This window comes from Malus sylvestris, chromosome 4, assembly GCF_916048215.2.
Source record: "Malus sylvestris chromosome 4, drMalSylv7.2, whole genome shotgun sequence".
Lineage (NCBI taxonomy): Eukaryota > Viridiplantae > Streptophyta > Magnoliopsida > Rosales > Rosaceae > Malus > Malus sylvestris.
In genome coordinates this window covers 27,446,217-27,462,289 of record NC_062263.1, presented here as the reverse complement: position 1 = coordinate 27,462,289, position 16,073 = coordinate 27,446,217, and the positions used below count along the sequence as shown (strand labels likewise).

The 16,073-nt window shown below is 38.3% G+C and overlaps 2 protein-coding genes and 1 non-coding gene across 3 annotated transcripts; 2 read left to right on the top strand and 1 right to left on the bottom strand.

Annotated features, from left to right (window-relative positions):
• Nucleotides 1-3,019: 3,019 nt before the first annotated feature.
• Nucleotides 3,020-3,111, top strand: LOC126620558 (small nucleolar RNA snoR69Y). The gene has a single exon (XR_007622569.1). It is a non-coding gene; the product is annotated as a small nucleolar RNA snoR69Y (small nucleolar RNA).
• Nucleotides 3,112-3,641: 530 nt separating this feature from the next.
• LOC126618970 (F-box protein PP2-B15-like) lies at nt 3,642-5,852 on the bottom strand. The gene is made up of 3 exons (XM_050287208.1): nt 5,565-5,852; nt 4,852-4,970; nt 3,642-4,361 (listed from the first exon to the last, which is right to left on the bottom strand). The coding sequence occupies exons 1-3, from the start codon at nt 5,817-5,819 to the stop codon at nt 3,890-3,892; spliced, it is 846 nt and encodes a 281-aa protein (XP_050143165.1). The 5' UTR covers nt 5,820-5,852; the 3' UTR covers nt 3,642-3,889.
• A 6,850-nt stretch (nt 5,853-12,702) lies between these two features.
• On the top strand, nt 12,703-15,464 carry LOC126618972 (uncharacterized). Its single transcript, XM_050287209.1, has 8 exons — nt 12,703-13,118; nt 13,802-13,868; nt 13,953-13,992; nt 14,088-14,220; nt 14,361-14,432; nt 14,537-14,617; nt 14,954-15,015; nt 15,109-15,464. The coding sequence occupies exons 1-8, from the start codon at nt 12,822-12,824 to the stop codon at nt 15,173-15,175; spliced, it is 819 nt and encodes a 272-aa protein (XP_050143166.1). The 5' UTR covers nt 12,703-12,821; the 3' UTR covers nt 15,176-15,464.
• Nucleotides 15,465-16,073: the final 609 nt, after the last annotated feature.

The window sequence follows — 16,073 nt, the reverse complement described above, 5'->3', positions numbered from 1 at the left end:
ATAGTTGTCTTTCCGTGTCGGGATCAAGAGGTAGAAGAAGGGTTTGGATGATTTGTTGGCTTTAATCATTACATGTGATGAAAAAACTACTTTTTTTAATTTTTTTAATTCGATTAAATTTTGTGATGAGATTGGAAGAACACTTTATGCTTTTCAAAATAATTTCACTATCGGCTACTATGAACGTTCCTGAATGTTTATGAAAGTATTACTCTTACAATTTCTTTGTATTATTATTTGTACTATTTTTTTAATAGAAATAGAGCTCAGCATCACATGTAGTTTTCATATTTAATAGAGAGATGATACAAATATATAGTAAAAATAACATTTTTATTCTTTTCAATCTATTGCAGTTTGAGTTCAAACTCTCATTTTGTCATAATATATTTAGAGTAGTTATGTAGATTATAATATCAGGTGATACGTTAATCTTTTGGAAATTTAAGAGTCTGTTAGGTATTGTATTAAAAAGAATTCATAATTTTTCAAATCATTTCTTAAGAACATATTTTAAGAATAATTTTCTTTAAGATCTAAAAACTCATTTGGTATGAGATTCAAAATTGTTTGTAAATTTTAATAATTAAATAAAAGAAAAAATATTCTACAACAACTAACAATTCGGAAACTACTGCACAATTTAATTGGACAGGTAGAGATATTCAAAGGAAGGGTTGGAGGAGAGGGAGATTAGAGAGCAAGGGAAGAAAGATTCAAGGAGGAGGGGAGGAAGAGAGGAGAGAAAGATGAGAGAGAGGAGAGAAATAGGAGAAAGATTCGAGGGGAGGAGGGGGAGGGGAGAAACAAGAGAAAGATGAGGGGAGATGAGGGGATGAGAGAGTAAGATATGATAGAGAGAGAAAAATCGGGAGTGAGGAGAGGAGAGAAAAAGTAGTGGGATGAAAGTTTAAAAACTCGCTTTTAGTGTTGTTTAGAAGTAGACTAATTTTTAAGTTAGTTTTGAATTCAGTTTTTACAATAATCCTACCAAATAAGTCTTCAAGGTGGAGAACTTAAAAAAGTGTTTTTGAGTCTATAAAGTTGAATTAAAGCAGCGAGTATCAAATAGGCCCTTATACTTTTATAAGAAAATGTATCTTGATCAAGCCTAATATCCTTTAAACAAAGGCTAAGAACTAGCAATGAAAGTAGTATAAATATGTTATAATCGAAAACTAATATCCTTTCGATTATAACATATTTAAAAAAGTATTTTTGAGTCTATAAAGTTGAATTACTATTTAAAGATTGTTAATGTAAAATTGTCAATTCCTTACAAAATGTATAAGTCTGTAATGTCTTAAACTAATATATATTATTTGTTGTAATTATTTTAGTGTAAGCTTGTCTCTCATGCTCTTGAAAAGAAAAATTACAAGCATTTCAAAGACATATGCCCATGTAATTAGTTTGTCACGTATATGCATTCATTTAGTCTAAGAGGTTATTTTTGATTAGTTTGTTTTCGTTATTTGGAGTTAAACCTAAGCACACTTGTTTTGTTTGAACTAAGCCGACAAGTTGTTGATGGTCTTCTTGCTGTTTTGTGTAGTGGTAGGGTTGAAACACAAATGTACGTGTCACGTTATTTGGAGTTATTTGCTGTTTTATCTTCCTAACTATTTTCTATTTGTACGTGTCACATTATTACATGCACACACACATCAACAAGTTTCAGTTTTTTGTCACAAAATCAAACTGGAAAGAAGAACAAAGGTCAATCAGTGTTTAAAATTTCTTAGATACGGGCCTACAGTTGATATTTTTATGGGATGTGCTATCCGCACACTTCTTTTTACTTCTCACACACCTCTTGTTAATTTTTGTCCGTTGATCTTCTTCAATTCATCTGATCCGACGGTCGAAAACCAAAAAAGTGTGGGAGAAATAAAAAAGGGTGTGTGAATATCACACCCCTTTTTATGGAAATATCTAAAAAATCAGAGCAAGACATGGAAATTGAAGGTTAAGTTTAGACTTCACCTTATATAAGAGAAACTTTTATATTTCGTCCAAACTAATGTTTTACAATCTATAGTTTCATTTTAAATTGTCATCGAAATTCGAAATCAACCGATGTCAATATTATATATATATATATATATATATATATATATATATTGATATTTCACAAATTTGCATATTAATATTTCTACCAAAACCGATATTTTAAACACTAGTTATATGTAGTACATATGAGACCTAGAGACCACAATGTAAGTACACTGTTCTAAAAATTCCCGCCTTGGTGCTCGGCCACCTCCCCGATTAATGCCTAAACGTTTGAAAATTAAGAAAAGGCACCTAGACAGCCTTGGCACCCGCTAGCCCACCTAGGTTGCAACTCATTTAGACAAAAAGTAGATAACTTTCATTTTGCATTTTATTTTTTCAATATATTGCAAGAGACTTGTTGAATACTTAAGGGAACACACATTATATACTTGTTCCCCATATTTTTATTATGTTCCAATAGCTCATAATATATATGTCATTCATTTTGTAGTCCGCCGCCTGCCTAACCCATAGCATTTTTTAAGGGGTGTGATATCCACACACCCCATTTTACTTCTCACACACCCTTCTAATTTTCGGCCGTCGGATCGGATGAATTAAAGAAGATCAAAGGACAGAAATTAACAAAAGGTGTGTGAAAAGTAATTTGAGGTGTGTGAATAACACATTTCGTTTTTTAAAACCTTGCGTAAGTGCATGGTATACGCCAGAAAGAGGGAAGAGAAAATTGGGCTTCAAATTATGAGCCCAGTTGTACAAATCCAAAACAAATTTGTAATTCAAGCAATCTCCAGGGGTATAACTGGAAGTTAGAGAAAACATGATTTGCTATCTTCTATAAACCCTACTCTCTCCTCTCCAGTTCGTCTGTGGCCGTCTCCTCCTCTTGCGTCAAAACCTACCAGTTTTCTTCCATCCATTTTCTTCTTCAATTTCAAAGATTTTCTGATCCATGGTTTTATTTCTTCATATTTGTTCATCGATTTTAATTATATTTGTTTTTTGCAATGATGATCCATGATAAACCCAGCTCTATGAGACCTTTTGTGGTCAGGGAGTAGAAATGTTATCCATATACATCTGAGCCCAGAAAATCACTCTTTATTTGAGCTTTTATTTTTAATTTCTTTGATTTTTTATAAATTTTTTTGTTTAGTTTTTATTTGTGTTGATCGAGGATAAGAGAAGTGCTTGTAAATGACCGAAACCGCTTTTACATAAAATGTTTTGGAATTGGAAAGTGAAAACTTCTTTTAAAAAATATCAGTTATATGTTTTTAAAATCATTAAAATTTGTGTTAATTTTGCTTTTTTATTTTCCAGTTATTTAATTATTACATTATTACAATCTTTTGTGGTCCGGGAATACTCTAGATTCACATATTAATTTTTTTTTATTTTTAGAAATAAAAAATCTTTGCTTTTTGTAAATTCTTTTGTTTTAGTTTTTCATTTATTTATCGTAAAATCTTTGATAAAATATCATGTATTTGGTTGTTAATTTCTTCTTATTAATGATTAAAATCAATCAATTGTGTATCAGACCGTGTTACCGGAACTTGAACACTGAAAAATATGAGATATGCTACTTCTCAAATTCACCCACTCACAAAAGGGACGTATTGAAGCCAAATGTATCATTTTATAACGGTGACAACCAAAGTCTTTCAAGTTAGGGTACACAACTTAAAATATATTACAAATTATATAGAGCAAATGTAAGTCTTGTCTTGTTAATTTTCCACCATTTTATGCAAGAAATCAATGTCTTTCTCGTAAATTAGAGTAGCTCGGACTTAAGAATATTGCTTACAAAAAGAATACAATCTTAGATTAAGCAATTTCATCTCACATGATGACACTTGTGACATTATTGTTTAGGCCTAAGCTCAATTCCCTCAACAATAAGTCCAGCCTTAAGATGGACACCCTTCACTTCTCTTAGGCTCATCCTTACATCCTTCTCATCACACTCACCATTGTAAAAGCTTCCTATTTCAACCTCCATCCATCCATCCCCGCGATTGCTGCCGCCGCGATCTTCGTCGAGAACCCTCGACCTCGAAGCTCTTACTACCTTCGGAAAATGTTCGTGTTCTGATGAGGCTTGCTTCCCACTTTTTATATCATTGCGTTTGCTCAAGTAAATTGAACCTTGTGATTTATAACTACCAACTTCAAGTGAAACCTCAGAAGGCAAAGTGTCTAACCCGTAAGCACGATTGGCTATCTTTATAATAAGATAGGCCCCATAGGCAGTTTTTGGTGATAGCATTTGAGTATTTGTTGTGCCGCATATTTCCAGCCACCAAATTGTTCTAAGCTCAGCCACCTCTGCAAATCTGAATTTGCTCCTTTAGAATTTAGGCTCATATATGTGCACAAAGATGAAAATCTCACTTTTTTTTTTCCGAACTTGTAACTGTTTGACTTTGTCTCGTGTGCTTTAATTATATTTTTAAAATTATCTCATTCTGTTAAGGTGGTCAAGAAAATCGTTAACTTGATTATTGTAAAACTGAAGCTAAAACAAAGAAAATGCCAAGTTTTTTGCTTTGGTTCTACAATAGCCAAGTTAATTAACAATTTTCCAGATCAACTTGACGGAACGGGATGACTTAAGACACAAACGGAAAGCAACATGGTAAAGTTAAACAATTACAATTTTGGGGAGTGAAATGAGATTTTCGTCAAAGCATAGAGGTATATAAACGAAAGAGCCTATAACTTATTTTAATTTAAGTTAATCATATAAGACAATGCAATTTAGACCAAGGGTCTCAAAATTATACTTTCTTGAAAGTAGATTAGGGTTAATTAAAGAGTGCAAACCTTGATTGAAGACAAGGTCTCCAGGTCCAGTACAGTGGATGACTGCCCCATGAAATTGAAAGGTCCCTTGCACTTAACATGTAGCATTTTTTACCTGTTGATTTCTCTACGAAGAACATCTGTGTTCACCAATCAGAAAGTAATTACGTGACTTCAATCAAAATCAAATCATCAGTACATATAAGTTATAGAACACCCCTTAAGCCTAGAGCGACGTATATTGTAGATAGGATATTGTCACAGTGACATTCTCAATCTAAATAAGTTTCGCTCCTAAAACCGCTAGTGCATCCACCGACGGTAGAACAAATATGAATTCTAATGACTCAGCAAAATTCATATTTGTTCCCCCGCCTGTCAATGCAAAAGCAACCCTTTGGCTCAAGGTCGGCCATAACTTGCTCAGGCTTTTGGGCAAGCTTCGCATGGCTCACCACTTGCCCTCTTCAATTTGGCCTACTAAAGGTTTTTATTTTTGGATTGAAGGGCTTCTTTCAAGCCCTTACCTTTGCCGTTTGATAGCAGCTGGACTTGCTCTTTGGTTAATTTTTCTTTGAGAATGTGTTACAATCCCACATAACAGTTTAAGTATCTAATATTGCTAGACTGTATGACACAAGAACATTATATTTATATTTAACAATTTTTAACGATGATGCCTACGTTTTAAGACAAGTAAAATTCCAAAAGACCGATCGATAATTAAAATTTACCTTATCACCACCGTCGATTAGGTTTGGACTGCATAACTTCATAAACAAATCTTTGCTAGATGAATAAGCTATGGGACTCACAAATCTGGATAGAATCTGTTTGTGGTCTGACGGCAAGAATTTCCGCCACACACTATCGGCATCCGCCGTGGCCCGAAAGGACGATGAAACTAACGAGGAACGACATGCGTCGCCCGGAGACGTGAACGATAAAATGTGCGCGAAGCAGTCTTCAGGCAAGTGATCGAAATTCATCTTTGAAATTGGTGTGACATTGCCTGGAGGGAGGCATGTAATTTATACTGCCAATCGATGGTGATATCGTTAATGTGACGACACTTTCTTTCGAAAGTCCGGTCAACATTATGACAACATGCAGGCAACATCTGTTTGGTTATAGTCAACATCATGACAACATTATGAAATTGAAAATTAGGCGAATGAGAGCTTTTTGTTAAAGTTCCTTAATAAAAGGAAAATTAGTGAAAATAGCTTGAAAACTCTGAGTTTTAATGATAAGGACAAAATAAAAGTTAAAATGAATAGTACCAGGATGACTTTTTAGTGTAAAAATGTGGTTTTTCATTAAAGTGAACAGTACCGGGAGCTTTTCGTTAAAGTTCCCAATAATAAGAGGCCATGATCAAGTTGCGGGGATGTATTTGCTTCACATAACGTTTCAATTCAATTCAATAATATTCTATGATGAGAAATATGTGCATGACACTGTATTATTAGATTGAGGTATCACAGTAGCGATTAATACATCTCGTATAAGTCATTCTCATATTGATTTCAAATAACATGTTTGTACTAAATTTTTGTTGTACTCCTTTGTCTTATTAACTTTTCTTTATAAAAGGCAATAGAAATGTAAAATGTTTTAGGTAGGTGTTTGGACAAGATTTTACTTCATCGGCTCGAGTAATTAAGGCCATTGAATGGGCTGAGTTCTAGACCATTGGATGACAAATTGGTTGAGATAATTCTCAATATTATTAAAGGAAAATATTATGATTTTAATCATAATGATTATCTCTTAATAGTATTAAATTATCTAAACTTACCATTATCTAGAACACAACTGGATGATAAAGCCGTAACATATGATAATGCCAAATAAAATAAATATTGCAATTGATGAGCAATTAACGTGGCATTGCATGGCTGCACCTATACAAATGAGTGGAAGAGGGAGTCTTATGTTTAGATTAGGCCAAGGAAGGGAAAAGCACATGGGCTAAAGTGCTCAGACTTTGGTAATGCATGCACTTGGACATGAATATGGGTTTAAACATTGCATGGTTGTTTAGGATGCCATAGGAAGAGTTCCGTGTGCTTGTAAATTGATCTAATTGCATGGTTATCATAAGTGGACGACAATCATCAAAGTGTGGCTTTGCTCCCTTGGAAAAATATTCCTAGGAATATTATTTATATCAATTGGTAGTTCAAGTCATGGCAACAACTTCACAGCTTGTTCATCAAGGCACGTCCCTATAAATACAAGGCTACAAACAACGGAAAACGACCTCCAACTCAACACACAAACTGTCATGCGCAAACCCTCTCAACAATCTTGAGATTTTTATTTTTCCTTTTTCGCCAACACATCTTCAGTTTGGATAAACAGCACTGTGAAGGCAACCGGCGAACATCTTCAGTTTGGATAAACAACACTGTTGCCGTAGAATCAGCCGACCATGAAGCAATTTCAGTTTGGATAAACAGCACTGCGACATGGCCGACTGGTTATCTATCCAAGTCTCGGTTGAGAATGATTTTTGAATCCTTATTGGTAGTGGTCATCTCATTAGCCTTCTCGGCGAAGTGAGGTGTTACAAGTTACTACATTCGACACATTGAAAGAAGAATTTGATATTGAACTTCACAGAACTAGCAGCCTTGTCTTCAGGCTCTAGAACCCAAAGGCCGAGACGTGTTCCTTCCTCGGCCTCAGTCGTGAGATTCATAAGTCAGCAGCGCGCTCAACGCAACATCAACATATTTTACTCCTCGACCGAGCTCGGCACGCCCCGCATCAACCGAATGACGTAGTCAGCTTATTAGTTACTTGGCTTTCGCGCCACGTAGGCTTAGTAGTTTTTAAGGTCAACAGTAGGTTTTTTTCTTCTTGAGATGATACATTTTTCTTCATACATGCGATATAATAGAAGGATAAAATTAAACCTAAATTTTCGCGTGTAGTCGTAAATACTATTAATTGTTTAAATTACAAGCATATCATAATAAGACGATATTCTAATTTTAGTATGTTGATGCACAAAATCGAAGGTCTTGGAACAACGTAAATTCGACCGTGAATCTGCATGAAATGTAAATAACACAAGATGTATCGTGGTTCACCCCAAGGTTTGGGCTACGTCCACACTGATTATATTTCTGAGGGAGAGAGAGCTCTGAATGAGAGTGAGAGCTTTGAGAGGGGTGAGAAGGCTTAGGAATTGGCCTTCCCTAATTGTGATGGTGATGAGTCCTTTTATAGAATAAGGGTTCTTCACTTATTACATATTTGTCAATTCCTTTATTACATAATTACATTTAAGTCTCCCGAGTATTTATACGAGGTCTAAATACGGAGGCCCTAAGTATGGTATAAACAGTAGTCCCCCAAGTCTTCAGTCAAGAGAGTATTTTGGCTGGAGACTTGAAATTCAGTCCATGTGTGGGCTGAAGTAACTAGATGTTGTCTTGAACTAATGCTCAATATGAGGCAGTGCTTAATCTGAAATGATGCTCAACTCGAAGTAGCACACACTGCGAGGCTACTCAGCTCGTGGCTTATGTTGCCTTGGTTGACTCGGCTTTGTGGCGTTTGAAGGTGAATTAGTCCCTTTTATAGAATAAGGGTTCACTCCTCAATATATGAATGATGGCTAGAGTTAATACTCTCTAATGATGGTGAGGGAATCCCTTTTATAGAATAAGGGCTCGCTCCTCAATACATAAATGATGGGTTAGGAGTGATGCTCGCGACGAGGCGGTTGCTCAGCTGGCGGCGATGCTCTCTAACGAAGGTGAGGGAGTCCCTTTTATAAAATAAGGGTTCGCTCCTTAGTACATGAATAATGGGTTAGGAGTGATGTTCGTGGCGATGCGGTTGCTCAGTTGGCGGTGATGCTCTCTAGCGAAGGTGAGGGAGTCCTTTTTATAAAATAAGGGCTCGCTCCTCAATACATAAGTGATGGGCTAAGTCCCTCAAGTATTTTTCATGAGTGCTCTCTAATGAAAGTGAGGGAGTCATTTTTATAGAATAAGGGCTCGCTCTTCAGTACATAGATAATGGGCTAAGTCCCCTAAGTATTTTCATGAGGCCTAGTTGAGGCCCAATATATGGTACATAATGTAGTCCCCCAAGTCTTCGGTTAATAGAGTCTGTTGGCTGGAGACTTCAAATTGAATCCATGTATGGGCCGAAGTAGTGGTTGTTCGGAGGTGGTATTTGTATACCTTACACTGAAGCTTTGTAAGTGAAGCTTTGCAAGTGAAGCTTTGAAGCTGGAGCTCTGTAAATGAAGCTTTTGAAGCTAGAGCTCTGTAAATGAAGATTTTGAAGCTGATTGACATGAGTGATGCTCATGGATGTTGTCATGAGTGATGCTCATGAATGTTAACATGAGTGATGCTCATGAATGTTAACATGAGTGATGCTCATGAATGTTTATGTATGATTGTCATGAGTGATGCTCATGAATGTTTATGTATGAATGACATGAGTAATGCTCATGTATAATTTGGAGTACTGGGCGTACTTTTGATCATCTGGTTGATGGCATGAAGGAGAGTACGTGTCACATCCGGACCTGGGGCGGACCACTTCCCGAGCTCGCTCCACCACTGTAGCACGATATTGTCCGCTTTGGGCCCCGACCACGCCCTCACGGTTTTGTTTTTGGGAACTCATGAGCAACTTCCCAGTGGGTCACCCATCCTGGGAGTGCTCTGGGCTCTTTCTCACTTAACTTCCGAGTTCTTACGGAACCCGAAGCCAGTGAGCTTCCAAAAAACCTTGTGCTAGGTAGGGATGAGAATATACATATAAGGATCACTCCCCTAGGCGATGTGTGATCTTACAATCCACCCCCCTTAAAGGGCCCGACGACCTCATCGGCACACCACGGCCAGGGTTAGGCTCTGATACCAATTGTCATATCCCGGCCCGGGGCGGACCACTTCCTGGACTCGCTCCACCACTGTAGCACGATATTGTCCGCTTTGGGCCCCAACCACGCCTTTACGGTTTTGTTTTTGGGAACTCACGAGCAACTTCCCAGTGGGTTACTCATCCTGTGAGTGTTCTGGGCTCATTCTCACTTAACTTCTGAGTTCTTATGGAACTCGAAGCCAGTGAGCTCTCAAAATGCCTCGTGCTAGGTAGGGATGAGAATATATATAAAAGGATCACTCCCCTGGGCGATGTGGGATCTTACAGTACGAGTTGTACATTTCATCACCTGGTTGGTGGCATGAATGGCTAGTTACCAAATGATATTGGAGTACGGGTTGTACATTTCATCACCTGGTTGGTGGTAATAGCGGCAGGTTGCCGAATAATTGTGGAGTACTGGGCGTACTTTTGATCACCTGGTTGGTGATAGTAGAGGTAGGTTGCCGAATAATTGTGGAGTACTGGGCGTACTTTTGATCATCTGGTTGGAGCTATTTTGGGCTTATGGGCATTCGCCCTCTACACAACATTCCAGCCCATTTATTTTGGGCTTTGCCGTTTTTTTTATTACCCTCTGATGGGGTTTATACAGATATCTCCGAAAGATACGAAAAATAAATGACATCAATAAACCCTAATCTTCCTCCTAGGTCTTCCCGTAGCTTTCTTAGAAAATAGGAACATGCATGATGAAAGTGTGGGCATCTTCTTTGGCTTTAGTAAGATCTCATTTTTTTTCTTTTTCTTTTGCGTTGTCCCCCATGTGCTCTCGATGAGAGCCTTCATTTTTCTTTTTCTATTTCTGCTGTCTGAAATATTCTCTTTTCACTGCATGATATTTTTGCTTTTGCTTTCCCATGTGCTCTCGCAGAGAATGGGTTGAGAGAACACTGTTGTAAGGCTCCACCACAGATGTAGAAACCTGGGGAGAAAGGTACACTGTGAAATGCTGGCAGCAAGATGAAGCTTGAAGACGACTACCAGCACCAAGAACGTTGTTTTGATTGATCCATTAGCAAGTTTAGCTGCTGTAGAAGAGTTTCTTTGGCCTCGAGTACAGCGAGGGGAATCTGGTTAGAAGTCTGCTGCCTCTGCTGGAAACTCAGAATCTGGAACCACACCTACAGGTGCTGGTGCTTCATCTCTGTCTACTTCAAATCCTGCTTCCACCACTCGTCGCCATTCAACGCAATCCAGAACATATTCCGGCGACCGTTGGATCTTCGCCAGGTGTCTCTTCTGGCGATATCACCCTCTCATGATATTGTCACCTCTGTAAAGACTGCTGGGTCTTCTGAGTTGACTCTGATTGACCCGGAACGACATCGTTTTGGGTGGGAACGGTGGACATGGCAGCGGAGAAAGAAGGGCAATGAATGCAGGATGCGTTTCTGCTCCTGATAAAGTTAAAATTTGGTTTGTCTTCGGCGTCTCTTTCATTGGCTTCGAAGCAATCGGCTTCACCACCCAATCATTATCCATATCGGAATCGGCCTCGGAACCAGAGGATGAAGACTCAGGCTTTGAATTAGCGACGGAGGAGTCCGGTTTCTTGGATGGTGGCTTTTTCTCGAGAACCGGTGCGGAAGACGATGTCTTCGAAGGTAGTGGCTCTTCGAGTTCGGAACCCGCCCCAGATCCGGATTCCTCCTCTTCCCCTTCTTCCGACGAGACTTTCTCATCCTCCGCCGAAGAAGCTGCCGGGGGTTCGTCCAGCGGAGATGGGCGCTTGGGAGCCATGGGATGAGATGGAGATTTAGGGTTTTTTGTCATGTAGATTCGAACTGGGCACTTACCTCCTCCTCCTGGATCAGACCTTTCACCCCCAAGGAAAAGAAGGCAGAATGTTGATACAGATCTGTCTCCACCAAGGAAAAGCAGGAAAGATGTTGATGGTGATGGTGATCTTTCCCCGCCAAGGAATAAAAAGCAAGTTACTCCACACCCTCGGAAAGACCAAGCAAAAGTTGGTCTGATCTCTGGTCGAGAGATTAGTGACGAGATCAATACAACGAAAAAGGATGAGTAGTTAAGATTTCAACAGATGGATCATTTGGATGTTGCTTTTACAAGAACAGAGAGGGAGGGAAGAGCATAGGTGTTGGAATTTGGATTTTTTTTTGTTTCTGAGTTTTTGCAGATTTTGCAGATCCATGGCGGAGGTGAAAAAATGAGAGAGAACCGACACAGCTTTTTGTGTCGTTTCCCACAGACGGCGCCAAATGTTGATGCACAAAACCGGAGGTCTTGGAACAACGTAAATCCGACCGTGAATCTGAATGAAATATAAATAACACAAGATGTATCGTGGTTCACCCCAAGGTTTGGGCTACGTCCACACTGATTATATTTCTGAGGGAAAGAGAGCTCTAAATGAGAGTGAGAGCTTTAAGAGAGGTGAGAAGGCTTAGGAATTGGCCTCCCCTAATTGTGAGGGTGAGGAGTCCTTTTATAGAATAAGGGCTCCTCACTTATTACATACTTGCCCTTTCCTTTATTACATAATTACATTTAAGTCCCCCGAGTATTTATACGAGGTCTAAATACGGAAGTCCTAAGTATAGTATAAACATAGTCTTTGAAATGACCGTTTTAGCCTTTCATTTTCTCTTGACAATCTGACATATTTTTCTAAATCAAACTTAGATTATTGTGTGCAGTGATAAACACTATTAATTACTTGAATTACAAGCCTCACACAACAAGTCGGTATTTTAATTTTAATCTACCAATATGAAGATTCAAACAAAAAGTTGCCTCTATGCAAATATTTTTGTCATTATTCAAAACAGTAAGTTATCACTCGGTTAAAGTCGTACCTAGTGCACAAGGCTCCCGCTTTACGCAGGGTCTGGAAGAGGTGAATGTCGGCTAGCCTTACCCCCATTTATGAAGAGGCTGCTCCCAAGTTGACAGTCCTCTTGTAATCACACGCTCAGTTGGCTTTTGGCGCCTTATCTCTCCCTTCCAACCGCAAGTCCAGAACAACTGCAAGAACCACCAGATTTTCCACTTCCACCTTCAAATTCCTCACGAACACACATCAAAGGTCGCATCTTTCTTCTTCCATGGCGATAACCCACAACCTCAAACCCCCTATTTCCATGGCTTCCCCTTCCGTTTCATCCAAAACCCACAATTCCTCACTCTTCTTTGGCACTGTTACTTCAACAGTTCACAGCCACGGAGTCCAGCCGCCGCCATTGGCATTCAGAAGTCGCACTGCTACTAACTCGCAAATCTTCAGCACCAGAAGACTCTTCCTTCCTAAGGTTTCCGGCATCTGGGATGCCTTGACTAGCGGCGGCAACAATCCCCGTGAAGCCGTTGCGGCGATTCGACGCGGGATGGTGCTTTTTAGGCAGGTAAGTTCTGCTCCTTGTTACATTTTTAGCAAGTGACTTCCATACCTGTAGGAAGCCCTTTTCTCAAAAGAATTTATGCTACAAGGGCTTTTATTATAATCATGTTTTGAAAATTCAACTTATATGTAGAAAAGCATTTGGAAGTGCTTTATAGAAAAATGATTAAATGTTCGTTTGAAAAGTGATTTTAAATGACTGAAGACGCGTCTACAGAAAATGTGTTTGGAACTAATCTATAGTAAAAATACAAGTCAATCTTGAAAAAAAAAACACTTGAAATGGCATCAGGAAGGACTTTAATTGCTTTTTGCATCCAAAAGTATTTTCTCTAAAAGCACTTTCCATATAAGCCCTAAAATATTGAATAGAAGTGATTCGTAGAAAATAATTTGAAATTGCTTCATGGAAAAGCACTTGGAAGTGCTCTCTTAATATTAATAATAGGAAAGCACTTGGAAGTCCATTGTAGAAAAGCACTTGGAAGTATCAATTGGAAATGCTTACTAGAAAATCATCTCATAAGGGCTCTGAAGTTTTTAATTCAAACGTGACCTCAGAAGCGCTTTCTGATTGTCAGAAAACACTTTTACCTTCCAAAAGCATTCCGAATTGACCCTAACTTTCTTTTGAAACCTGTTCTCATAGTTTGGTAATTAAAGTTTTCGACTTTGTTATTTGTTAAGGGCGATGTTTCAGGTTCACTAGCAGAATTTGACAAGGCAATTGAGTTGGATCCTCGCCAAAAGGCATGTAAGTCTATTGATTATAGTTACTAATCACGGTTTTGGTGATATTTTAATTGTTTCAGTAAGTGTTTCCTGCTGTTCTTGTCAGATCTTTGGCAAAGGGGGCTTTCACTTTACTATCTTGATAGGTACTACTCCTTGTTTCCATATGCTTTTGTTTTGTTACATACTGATTTGGTTAAGATTCATGTCAAGGATTAAACCGGGTATATTTTCCGCACAGGTTTGAAGACGGGGCAGAGCAGTTTCGGTTAGATGTTGCGCAGAATCCAAATGATACAGAGGAGTCCATTTGGTGCTTTCTCTGTGAAGCTCAGTTGTATGGAGTTAACGAAGCAAGGGAACGATTTCTTGAGGCAAGTCAATGATACAAATTTAATTAGGCTTTAAGCTTGACGCTATACACTGGCAGACGTTATTTGAAGCGCTATTATTCCGTTGTACTGGGTGGAAATTTGAATAAACTTCTTCTAACTACATATTAGATCGAATGCAGGTTGGCCGAGATCCAAGACCTGTCATGCGAGAATCCTATAACATGTTTAAAGATGGTGGTGATCCGGAAAAGGTGTTGCGTGAAACCTTTCTTCTTTGATCAAACCATTTCTTATCTGAGCTTGTTGTGTGGTTCATGACTTTCCTCTAAATTAACTGATTGATGTTCATGCCTAGCTTGCTGCTGCGTTTTTGAATGGCCGTGAGAGTGATTTTTTCTACGCTTCTTTATACGCCGGACTTTATTACGAATCTGAGGTTTGCTTCAAACTATGATAATTTTCTTTTGATATCCTTCTGGTGTCACATGTTGTATGTCAACCGAATCTGAGTGTTCCTGCAATAGCTAGAGATGGGACGAAACGGTTCTCCATTGATCTTGTAGTCAGAAATCATGTGTTTTTACATCCCTTTTAAATTCTTGAGCCACAGGAACAAAATCACTTGCAGAAAATACTAACTGTCCAAGTTATCTTCGTTTTCGTTACCTAATATATTGATTAATTGTTTTTAGCTACACCATCTCTTATGTTAAGCTTCAATGGTGCTGAGAAATTCTCAGTGATTGCTAACTAGCTATCTTAACCCGTGCAGAAGAAAGCCGATGGGGCCAAACTCCATATTGTTGCTGCATGCCAGTCTCTTTATGGACAAAGGTTAGATTTAGAAGTTCAATCGAAACTAGTTTCTTATTAAAAACAGTTAAGTATCTGTTAAAAACATAAATTTGATTTCCTTGTTCATATTAGGTCCGACGATTACATGGCTTCTCTTGCCAAAGTTCACTGTCTTTGTCGAAATTGGACGGCCAGTTGAAGCATTTGGCTCAAGCTCTGTCAATCTTCCACGCAAGTTTGTATATCGTGTGCAACGACAATCCTAATATGGCTGTGTGCTTTTCCTAGAAGAAATTACTTGTTCTTCGTGTAACTGTATCGATGATTTTACGTAGAAAAGAGTTGATTTTCGGCATAAGAAAAAACAGGTGGAAGGAACCTAAAAATAAAGCAACAATTTAATCGAAAATTACATACCATTTGGAACGATGAACTTCATAGAGTTGTACATGAACAAAAAGGCAATACATTATACATGTTTCATGACAGCTGATCAATCTAAACATTTGCCTTAAGTTTGCGATTTTCGATCTTCGCGGCTTCCTCGTAGTAGTATCTGAGCTTCATAACCATCGCCAGATTCACAGCGCAATCGGGACTTTGCAGGTTAGTTTCCTCGGATACAAATTTTTCCCCATATTTCTTCTCAAAAATCTTCCTGAGTGTCATCAGTTCCGGAACATCTTTAGTGCACGTCGGAGCTGCAAATATCAAGCTAGTGATGGCTACTTTCACTTCAGCCGGACACTTCTTTTGTTCTTCCATGATCGACAGGTTGTCCAGAACCGATTTGCAGAAGCTCTCGAACAAAACATACAAATCTAAAAGATGTTCTGTAGTTTTGACCCGAATCAAACGTTCATCCCAGTCACACACAGAGGTCGCCTATAATTTTTCTCTTTTTTCAAATATTATCTCTTGATTTTTTTAGCTTGGCAGTAACACAGCTCAGTACACAAAGTATCATAATACAAGTAATTGAATACTTAAAAAAAAGTTTTAACTACTTTTTAAAGGTACTTAATATACCGGACCGTGTTCTTGACCCACTAAAATATTTCTCAATAAAATCAGAGTTGCTACCTCTAGCAAAACAC

Excerpts from the sequence above, each read along its gene's own strand:
- LOC126618970 (XM_050287208.1), bottom strand. The coding sequence starts at position 5,819 with ATGAATTTCGATCACTTGCCTGAAGACTGCTTCGCGCACATTTTATCG. Across the intron at positions 4,971-5,564 it reads TAATCGACGGTGGTGATAAG|ATGTTCTTCGTAGAGAAATC; the intron begins GTAAATTTTAAT and ends TGGTGAACACAG. Across the intron at positions 4,362-4,851 it reads AGACCTTGTCTTCAATCAAG|ATTTGCAGAGGTGGCTGAGC; the intron begins GTTTGCACTCTT and ends GAGCAAATTCAG.
- LOC126618972 (XM_050287209.1), top strand. The coding sequence starts at position 12,822 with ATGGCGATAACCCACAACCTCAAACCCCCTATTTCCATGGCTTCCCCT. Across the intron at positions 13,869-13,952 it reads GGATCCTCGCCAAAAGGCAT|ATCTTTGGCAAAGGGGGCTT; the intron begins GTAAGTCTATTG and ends TGTTCTTGTCAG. Across the intron at positions 15,016-15,108 it reads CAGTCTCTTTATGGACAAAG|GTCCGACGATTACATGGCTT; the intron begins GTTAGATTTAGA and ends TGTTCATATTAG.